Here is a 10,485-nt window from a genome sequence, read left to right as displayed (position 1 = left end):
GTGATTTTCACGCGCTTCGCACGGACCTATGTGAGTGAATGGGGCCATTCAGATTGTCAGCGAATTTCACGCAGCGTGTGTCCGCTGCGTAAGGATGGTTCACACGACCTATTTTCAGACATAATGGAGCCGTTTTACGCCTCGAATTACGTCTGAAAAAAACGGCTCCAATACGTCGGCAAACATCTGCCCATTACTTTCAATGGGTCTTACGATGTTCTGTGCCGACGACCTGTCATTTTACGCGTCGCTGTCAAAAGACGGCGCGTAAAATTACAGCCTCGTCAAAAGAAGTGCAGGACACTTGGGACGTAATTGGAGCCGTTTTTCATTGACACCAAAAAGACGCCCCGCAAATCGCGAGTACAAGCAATTACGTCCGAAATTCAGGAGCTGTTTTCTCCTGAAAACAGCTCCTGAATTTCAGACGTAATTGCATGTACTGGCGTTTTGCGAGGCGTCTTTTACAGACGTAATTGGAGCTGTTCTTCATTGGAGTCAATGATAAACGGCTCCAATTACGTGCCAAGAAGTGTCCTGCACCATAGGCCTCCATATTGCTTTATCTTAAGGCCCTTTTACTCAGGCCAATTATCGGGCAAACGCTCGTTCACCCGCTGATCGTATCAATTATGCAGCCGAAAATATTCTGGTTGCCGGCAGCACATCTTGGTGTGTAAACAGGGAGACGCGCTGCCGGCATGATGGAAATGTACGGGGACGAGAGATCGTAGTAACGAGCGCTCGTCCCCATCCATAGATCCTTGTGACAGGAGCAAACGAGCGCCGATGAACGAGCTGTCTCATTGATCGGCGCTCGTTTACGCTACGCATGTCTGCCTGTGTAAGAAGACCCTTAGGGAATGTTCACACGCAGAGTTTTCAGGCGTAAACGCCTCGAAATAGACCTTGAAAACCGGTAGCTAAACGCCTACAAACATCTGCCCATTGAATTCAATTGGGAAAAAGGGCGTTTAGTTCAGAGCGTTTTTTTGTACCTATGTTTTAAAAAAACGGCACGTAAAAAGACGCTCTGTAAGATAAAGGAGAATGTCACTTCTTGAGACGTTTTTGGAGCAGTTTTTCATTGTGTCAATGGAAAAACAGCTCCAAAATGGGCGCCGAAAAACGCCTCAAAAAAAGTTAGTTTTTCCCTGAAAACGTCATTTTCAGCCATTTTTTATTTTGCGTGTGAACAGGCTTAGGGTATGTGCACACACAAAATAAAAAACGTCTGAAAATACGGGGCGTTTTTTACGGCCTTTTTTGGAGCTGTTTTTCTATAGTGTCTATGAAAAACGGCTCCAAAAACGGCTGAAGAAGGGACATGCACTTCTTCTTCGCGGCCGTTTTTTTACGTGACCATTTTGAAAAACAGCTGCGAAAATAGCGTCCCATCGGAACAGAACGCCGTTTTCCCATTGAGATCAATGGCCAGATGTTTGGAGGCGTTCCGCTTCCGATTTTTCAGCCGTTTTTCTGGACGTTTACAACCCGAAAACACTCCGTGCGAGCATACCCCTAGAGGTTGGAGAGTGGGAAAGTCCAGGATATGGGTTTGATGAAGACGACCTCTCCATATTCTCTATTAGGGCATATTGACGTCATAGTGGGGGGTCTGTGAGCAGCATGGAGGGTCGCTCTGTAAGAATGGCTCCCGTTCTATCGGACTCAAGTCGTCCATGTGTTGACATATCTGTAAAGCTGGAATTGAAAGGCCTCCATGTAAGGCCCCAAGCACACGACCGTAATTTTGATCCACAATTACGGATCCGTATTTGCGGATCAAAATACGGATCTATTTATTTCTCTATTTACCTCCTGGAGAAAGAAAGGACATCAATGTGTGATCGCAGAGAGTCCGACCCCTGGTCCACCTAAGATCAGAAGAAAGAGGAATCCACCGCGCTTCACTAAAGTACCCAACACAGCGCCGCTCTTGTCCATGTGGCTGTGTTTGGTAGAGCAGCTTATTCCCTTCTTTTTGATGGGGATGAGCTGCAGTACCAGGCGCAGCCACACAGACATGAATGGCGCTGTGTCGGGTACTGCCCTGGAGGGGCCCTACTGCAACATTGCCCATAAGGTCCTCCAGAGAAGAACCCCTCATGAAGCTGATTTTGCAGCAGATCACTTGCTTGGTTTCTGGCTTGATTCTCATGATGATAGGACCTGTGGGTGCAATGAAGACAAGCTCTCGTTCTGTATAGATGAAGGTGGGTTGACCGAGTAGACTCAAGTCTTGCACTGCGGCAATGACCACATCAGTTTAGATTAAGTGGATTAGGGCCGATTCACACAAACATAATACGAACGCATTTCTACGCCCGTGTTACGGCTGCAAATCCCGTAACTTGGGTCTAATGACCCGAAACTAACGTCATCATAATTGGTGGGCGTACGCCAATATATAGCACTTGCTCAACAGTCCCCATTTTCAAGGATCTTACACACATCGGACAACTTTTATCAATGTGCGCTATTGTCTACCTCTTGGGGGTTCCCTTTAAACCAAAGCAGAACGCATCCCAGCACCTTTCTCCATTTAAATTCGCTGCTCCCGCACCACCGGGCACCATGATCCGCCACCTTCTACCCGTTGTCACCGCAGATCGTTGTTATGTCATCTTTCCCCACACGACTGTGACATCACTGCAATGGCTGATGATGTCAAATGGGGACACAATGACCAGCGAAGCTTGGTCAGCGCTATATTCGAACGGTAAGGCTCTGTTCACACCCTTAACAAAAAACGTCTGAAAATACGCAGCTGTGTTCAAGGGCTCCTGATTTCAGACGTTTTTTAAGCCACTCGCGTTTTTTTACGGCCATTTTTGGAGATGTTTTTCTATAGACAATGAAAAATGGCTCCAAAAACGTCCCAAGAAATGACTTGCACTTTTTTTTTCGGCCGTTTTTTTTACATAAAAAAACGCCCCGTCGGAATAGAGCGCCGTTTTTTCCATTGAAATCAATAGGCAGATGTTTGTAGGTGTTCTGCTTCCGTTTTTTCAGGCGTTTTTTGAGGTATAAACACCCCGAAATAAGCCTGAAAACACTACGTGTGCACTTACCCTAAGGGTATATTCACGCGGCTTATTTTCAGACGTTTTTGGGCCCGAAAACGTCCGAAAAGTTGGATGCAGAACACCTCCAAACATCTGCCCATTGATTTCAATGGGAAAAACAGAGTTCTGTTCTGACGGGGCGTTTTTTTACGCGGCCGTTTGCAAAAAAACGTTGCGGAAAAAGAAGTGCATGTCACTTCTCAGGGTATGTTTTAGGCGCGTATTTCGGGGCATTTACATCTCGAAAAATGCCTGAAAAAACTGAAGCAGAACGCCTCCAAACATCTGCCCATCGAAAATACAGCGTTCTGTTCCGACGGGGCGCTTTTTTTACGCCTCGGTTTCCAACAACGGCACGTAAAAAGTCTCCCGCGAAAAAAAAGTGCATGTCACTTCTTGGGACGTTTTTCATTGACTCTATAGAAAAACAGCTCCAAAAACGGCCGTGAAAAACGCGAGTTTGCTTAAAAAGTCTGAAAATCAGGAGCTCCGTATTTTCCGTTTTTTCCAAAATTTTACAAACACATTTTTAACGGTCGGAAAAGCCCTACACCAAAAGCAGACGAGATAACGTGTCCAATTTGACGTTAGCGAGGCGGAGAATGAAATACATCAAATAATAATCACCGCGCTTGGTAAAGCTTATGCTGCAATTTCCATGCTAATGCAGCACAAATCTCCTTGGTTGTGTAATAACGCGACGCTCCGCTCACTACAGCCCAGGAATAGTGATCTGCATTCATGACACTGCTATGCTGATTCATGCTGATTCAGCTGCTGGACTGTACCACTGTGACAGAGGGGGAGGCCAAGGACAGAAAAACACCAAAAAAAAAACAAAACATTTATTTTTTTATTTTTTTCCCCATCAGTGAGGTTCTTACTAACACCAATATATATGTAAACGTTTCCACACGGAATTTAGAGATGACCGATATTATTGACCTTCCTCGGTTTATGACGATGACAAGTGGTTGCTTCCAGTTAAAAGCCGGAAGGATCAGAAGCTTGAATACATGTATGGAGGGACGCGGGGAACCATTCTGAGTTGGAGAAGTGGAAACCTAGTGAAGGATATGGGCCAGGCTCGCCGGATGATGGCGGATGACACCGTCCAGGAGAACCGGAGCATTCACTCCAGTAACATATCTGACGTCCATAACATCCCCATGAGGGTGCTGATCCGACCCATCCCGTCTGTCCTCGAGGAGAGTAAGGTGGAGAGTCTGATGGAAACCATCCAGGTACCAGAACCGCACCCGGATATCGCCTAAAAATATTGGTTATATACTATTCACCTTATTGTAACGATTAGCGCTCTTGCACGCGACCGAGTGGCACACGATTTTCACGATTCACTTTAGTGGGTCTATGAAAATGGACCTGACTCCGATCCGTGAAAAGATATAACATGTCCTATCTTTCCACGGATCACGGACGGGACCGGGGCTGCACGCAACGGTCGTGTGCATTAGGCCGCATGCACACTTCCGTTGTCCGTCCGCTAATGACGGATCAGTGAAGCAAGGACCGCACGCGAATGGCTTCCGCGTGAAGTCCGTTGTTTCGACGGACCAAATGAATGGAATGGCCGAAACTGGTCCGTCAAAAACAGACGGGAGTAGGACCTGTCCTATTTTTGTCGGAACGGTCACAGGGTTCCGTTAAAACAACTGGAAATGTGCGTGGCCCCATAGAAATGAATGTGTTAGTGTGATATCCGTTAAAAAAACGGATAGCACCCTGAAGAAAATAACTGAAGTGGACGTGAGGCCTATAGGACTTAATGCAGTTGACCTTTTCGAGGCAACTCGGGTAGGAAAACACACGGCGTGTTCAGGGCGGACCAGCTGCACGGCGTATCCGCCCTGAACACCGCAGGGAATGCCGTCCCAAAAACCGCACCAATGTGGTGCGTTTAATCAGGCGGAATTTCCGATACGGATAGCAGCGCTGAAAAAAAAAAGTTAATACTTACCCCCTCCCTCTCTTCTGTGCGTGGTCCGGTCTCCTGGGGTGACGTTGCAAGCCATGTGACCGCTGCAGTCTGTGATTGGATGCAGCGGTCACATGGGATGAAACGTCACCCCAGGAGGCTGGACTGAAGAAGAAGAAGCAGGGAACTCTGGGTAAGTATAACTTTTTTTTTATTCTCACTTGTGATTTTTGCGATGGAAACGCTGCGATTCCGCCGGAAATGTCGCAACGCACACTATTTTGTTGCGGGTTTAAGCACCCCATTGAATTCAATGGGGAAAACCCGCAACACGAGCAGTGATTCCGCTGCGGCTGAAAAAAAAAACGCACCGCAGTTCAATGTATGAGCGTTTTTTCGGCTGCTTTTTTCCGCAGTGTGGGGACGAGATTTGTTGAAATCTCACCTGCACTGCTGCTACTGTAATACGCTGCGAATTATCCGCAATGAGGTCTGAAAATTACGGAGCTGTTTTCAACGGAAAAGAGGCTCTGATTTTCAGCGTTTTTTTTACGCAGAAAACGTTTTTTTTTAGGCTTTTTTTTTTTAGATTGTTTTTGGAGCTGTTTTTCAATTGACCCAATGAAAAACAGCTAAAAAAAACGGCTGAAGAAGTGTCATGCTCCTTCTTACTAGGTGTTTTTTTACGCGCCGCTTTTTAAAACCGCGGCATTAAAAAAAGCCCCATCTGAACTAAACGCCGTTTTTCCCATTGATTACAATTGTAAGCTGTTTGTCGGCGTTTCACTAGCGTTTTTCAAGGCGTATTTCTAGGCGTTTACGCCCCGAAATACGTCTGAAAACACTGCGTGTGAACATACCCTTACTAGCGCATACGTGGAACGTAGTTCAGAAGCGTGACATCAGCAGAGCCTGAGAGAGCATAGTAATGATGTCAGCGATGGGGACGTGGGAATGGTCCAAAAGCGAAATATCACTTGACTTTTGAATACACCGCCGCGGATATATAACGTTGTAAGTTACGATGTCTAATGATTAACCTAAAAAGTGGAACTTTTAATTGATATTGCGGTTTGTTTGTTTTACAATAGGAGGACGCAGACCTGGTGCCCCCGATAGATGTTCTCTGGATCAAAGGTCGGAATGGGGGGGATTATTATTATTCCTTTGGGGGATGTCACCGCTACGCAGCTCATCAGCGGCTTCACAAAGAGACTATACCAGCCAAACTCGTCCAGTCCTCCGTCAGTGACCTACGCACCTACCTTGGCTCCAGCACGCCGGATCTGCTATAAGATGTCTATGGACAAATTGCAGTAAGGGACATGTGTAGGGACATGTGTAGGGACATGTGGAGCTCTGTTTGGGGATACGCCAGTGTTAGGGTTCGCTGAACCCCATAGTGAAGGGGGGGGGTAACAGTAATAAGTCACCATCACAAGCAGAATTCGCTCATGCCCAAAGGTCATACATTCTCCAGCCTGTAGGGGGCGCTCTCTCCAGCATTTTAGAAGGGCCCCGTGTATATGTCCTATCAGATCTCCAGTCCTACAAGCCTCTGACTATTCTCAGCTGCATTATATAAGGATCAGATTGCATAAAAAAGGCCAAATACAGACTCACAAATTATTTTTTAAGTTGATGGAACGGCCTAAGAAATATTATTTTGTAGATTTCATTGAGATGATATTTTTGGATTACTTTTATTGAAGACGTAAGAAGCTGATACCTCAGAAATGTATTTAAGTGACAACTTGTTAATTGTAATAAATGTATAATATTATAATATAACAGACAGAATGTACTGTGGTGATATTTAAGGTTATACAGATTTTACTTTATGTTTTTGTTGTGTTTTTTCTTATAATTGGTTTCTGTGCTGTTTTTGCGAGGCTGTGGCTGGCTATACATTTCACTTGTAGTAGTCGGTGAACTTCTGTGTGGTAACGTAGGGTCCGAACGTATAAAACCCCACCAGGACAATGGGGCAGATTTACTATTGTTGTTGCGCCACAATTCTGGCCAAACTTGCGTCTTTTTTGAGGGGTCCCAATTCAATTCAGACAAATTTGTGGTTTGTGCCAAAAACGCTTCCACCTCATTAGACACTTTTGTAGGAAAAGGGTTGTGGCTTAAAAAGAGCTGCCGTGTGCCGAAGCGGCGCCAGATTCTGGTGCATAAAAACTCGTGTACTAAACCAATCAAAGGAGGTATAAGGAAGAGGAGAGTGTCACCAAATTTATCATACAGCGTGCGCCACTTGGCGCATCCTCTGTTTGGTCTGACTTTACGTTTTTCGAAGTTTTACACAGTATCAGTAAATCTGCCCCAAGGTTTGTATTTAGTTTTTCACATACTCTAGTACATAGGGGGCACATTGCACTCTCTTAAAGGGGTTGTCCACCTTCTGATGACCTATCCACCGGATAGGTCAACAGTATATCATCAGTGAGGGTCTGACACCCGGACCCCGCACAGATAAGCCGCTCCGGTGGCCTGCACAGTATGCGATGTACGGAGCCGGAAGCAGTTGGCTCCGTACATGGCATAGTGGCCGTGCTGCAGAACTGCAGGTCCGCTCCAATTCACTTGAATACAGTCCTGCAGCTCGGCCGCTATTCCGTGCTAACTGCTTCCGGCATGTACGTCTGGTGCACGGAGGCACCGGACCAGATGATCTGTGCGGGGTTCGAGTGTCGGACCCCCACAGATCATGTACCGATGACTTGTCTGGTCGATAGGTCATCAGTTGTCAGAAAGTGGAAAACCCCTTTAAGGCTTTCCTTGTGCAGCACAGTGTATAATCGTAGCGTTGGTGGAACTTTTATGTAATTTGTTTAGGAGATTGTGGTACTTGGCTAAGAAACATTGAGAAACACTGGTCTAGTATACTCCGAAAATATACTGATAGGTTATGAGGCTTCCAGACCCAAATGTATGAACCCCAAAACGGGACAAACATTAAGGGTACGTGCAAATACGGAGTAAACATTGCAGATCTTCAGCAAAAAATTAGCTGAGATACCGTTCAACAATTGACCTGTGGTTCCGTTTTTTTAAATTCGCAGCATGACAATGTATGCTACGGAATCGCTCCTCTTGTTGCGGGTTTTAACCTATTGAATTCAATGGGGAGGTAAAATCCGCAACAAAGACCAAATGTTGCAATTTCTGCCATTCCGCCACAAATAAAAAATAAAAAAAACCTTTTTTGTTAAAAAATGTTTTTGTTTTTTTAAAAAAGTTCATACTTTCCCCCGGGCGTTGTCTTTGCACCTCTGTTCTCCATGCAGGCCGGCCTCCTGGGATGACATTTAATTCCTTGTGGCCGCTACAGCCAATCACAGGCTGCAGCAGTCACATGGCCTGCAACGTCATCCGAGGAGGCCGGCCTGGAGTACAAAGGCGTGCGTCGCTATGACAGCGCCGGGGGGGGGGGGGGGGGTAATTAATTATTATTTTTCTTTAAATTTACAGTGGAGATTCCGCCCTAAAATATGCACCACAATTTTGTGCGCTTTTCCATCCGGAATTCCAGTATGGATACGCTGTGTACTTTTATGCAGCCCTGTGTGCGCCTTGATGACAGGGCCCCGCTAAAGCCACCAATGCCCACCCTATACTGCTTTTACTGACGCATACAGGAAGTGCTGAACTAACGAGACATTTCCTGCTAATCCGGCATTGGAAGTGCTGGAAAATGATGGATTATAGGAATATATATAAATGTATACCGTAATATATATATATATATACACATACTTTCCTCATCCCGTCATCCCCGGATTTTGCACATATTACACACATCTCCCATACACAGAATATCGCGGGTGTAATGGACTGTATGACAGGTCACACATTATAACACAATGTAATTAACCCCATGATAACCGAACTGGAAAATGACTAGAGAATCGTGTTTAGACCGTCCTCGTCGGCACTTCTGGCCATGGTTAAGTTACGGCGCCCCTGTTTTTATAAGTGCGTTATTCTGTGCACCTCCATATACTCTGGGAAACACATGGTATATAAAAATAATATAGATCCAGGCAGCTGATGAACGTCTGCACCAGGAAAGGAAATGATTTGTGCTGTAGATGATTACATTACGGGCCTGCTCTGAGGAATATAGACCGGCTTCATTTGGTATTCCGCAGAGACGTAATTAACCAGACAGATGACAGGTGTACATGCCGGGACTATGATAAATCTTCTAGGCAGGGGATGGTAATGTCTGCCTTCTTGTATACGGAGCGCTAGTCCTTTATTTGCAGCGAGGTCTGGGATACATTAAATCCCAGCATTTCCCATTCTCCTTCTCTCATGCAGAACATGCTTCTACCAGCAGGTGGCAGTCTTCTCTCATGACCGTCCTATCCACCTCCTTCACTCTATATAATAGGAGCCGCTCCACCTGGTAACAATTATCTGCTGGAACAAAATGTATCCATAGATTATATATGTAAGGGTCCATTCAGATGTTGCATTTTTACCGCAATTTGGTACGTTTTTCAATGCAATTGTGTTTTTTACTGCAGCCGTATCCAAAAAGTGCCAAATCATGGTAAAAACGCATGCAGCTTTCGAGAATGGATTTTCAATGCGGTTTTAACCGCAACATCTGAATGGACCCTAAGGCCTCATGCACACGACCGTAAAAACACCCGTTATTGCGGGTCGTTATTACGACCCGCAATAACGGGCTCATAGGCTTCTGTTAGCCACGGGTACCTTCCCGTTTGCTCACGGGAAGGTACCCGTGCCGTTAAAAAAGATAGAACATGCCCTATTTCATGCCGTAATAACGGCACGGGCATCCCATAGAAGTCTATGGGGCTCCCGTAATCATGGGTGGCTGCGTGTGTTCACCCGTGATTACGGGAGCGTTGCGAGGTGAGGCGAGGTCAGGGGACTACCCGGTCTGCAGGCCACAGCCCAGTGGCGTAACTACCGCCGGGACTACAATGAAAACTATGGCAGAGCGGGGAGGTATCTCCCCGCTCTGCCATAAACAAGACATGTATCCCCTATCCTGTAAAAAATAAAAATAAAAGACGTTCATACTTACCGACAACTCTCCAGTCCGGTCTCCCGCCCGTTGCCTTGGTGACGCGTCCCTCTCGACATCCGGGCCGACGTCCTGGATGACGTTTCAGGCCATGTGACCGCTGCAGCCAATCACAGGTCAATCACAGGCTGCAGCGGTCACATGGACTGCCGCGTCATCCAGGGATGTCGGGCTGGATGTGAAGAGAGGGACGCGTCACCAAGACAACGGCCGGTAAGTATGAATTTCTTTAACTTTTATTACAGAAAAGGCTGTCCCTTCTCTCTATCCTGCACTGATAGAGAGAAGGGGCTGCCGATTAGTGCAGTGCTATTTTGCTGCCAAAAACGTGCTCGTAAATACGGGTGGAATACGTGTGACACCGGACCCATATTTACGAGCACGGGTTCGTAAATACTGGTGCAAAACGGGTG

General features: G+C 46.2%; 1 protein-coding gene and 1 long non-coding RNA gene across 3 annotated transcripts; one reads left to right on the top strand and one right to left on the bottom strand.

Annotated features, from left to right (window-relative positions):
- Positions 1-3,933: 3,933 nt before the first annotated feature.
- SRXN1 (sulfiredoxin 1) lies at positions 3,934-6,845 on the top strand. The gene is made up of 2 exons (XM_075845500.1): positions 3,934-4,312; positions 6,096-6,845. Exons 1-2 carry the CDS (start codon positions 4,085-4,087, stop codon positions 6,297-6,299), a joined length of 432 nt encoding a protein of 143 aa, XP_075701615.1. The 5' UTR covers positions 3,934-4,084; the 3' UTR covers positions 6,300-6,845.
- Positions 6,846-9,105: 2,260 nt separating this feature from the next.
- On the bottom strand, positions 9,106-10,167 carry LOC142666087 (uncharacterized). 2 transcript variants are annotated; one of them, XR_012851636.1, is made up of 2 exons: positions 10,073-10,167; positions 9,106-9,435 (listed from the first exon to the last, which is right to left on the bottom strand). It is a non-coding gene; the product is annotated as an uncharacterized LOC142666087 (long non-coding RNA). The 2 variants fall into 2 exon arrangements; XR_012851635.1 differs by having other exon boundaries at positions 9,106-9,432.
- Positions 10,168-10,485: the final 318 nt, after the last annotated feature.

This window comes from Rhinoderma darwinii, chromosome 13 (genome assembly GCF_050947455.1).
Source record: "Rhinoderma darwinii isolate aRhiDar2 chromosome 13, aRhiDar2.hap1, whole genome shotgun sequence".
Classification (NCBI taxonomy): Eukaryota; Metazoa; Chordata; class Amphibia; order Anura; family Rhinodermatidae; genus Rhinoderma; species Rhinoderma darwinii.
Note: the sequence above shows the minus strand (reverse complement) of the source record. Positions and strands in the feature narration are given on the sequence as shown.

What these genes read in the sequence shown, in the direction of transcription:
- SRXN1 (XM_075845500.1), top strand. Translation starts at nt 4,085, where the DNA reads ATGTATGGAGGGACGCGGGGAACCATTCTGAGTTGGAGAAGTGGAAAC. An exon ending in GTCTGATGGAAACCATCCAG is followed by an intron (nt 4,313 to 6,095) that starts GTACCAGAACCG and finishes GTTTTACAATAG; the next exon opens with GAGGACGCAGACCTGGTGCC.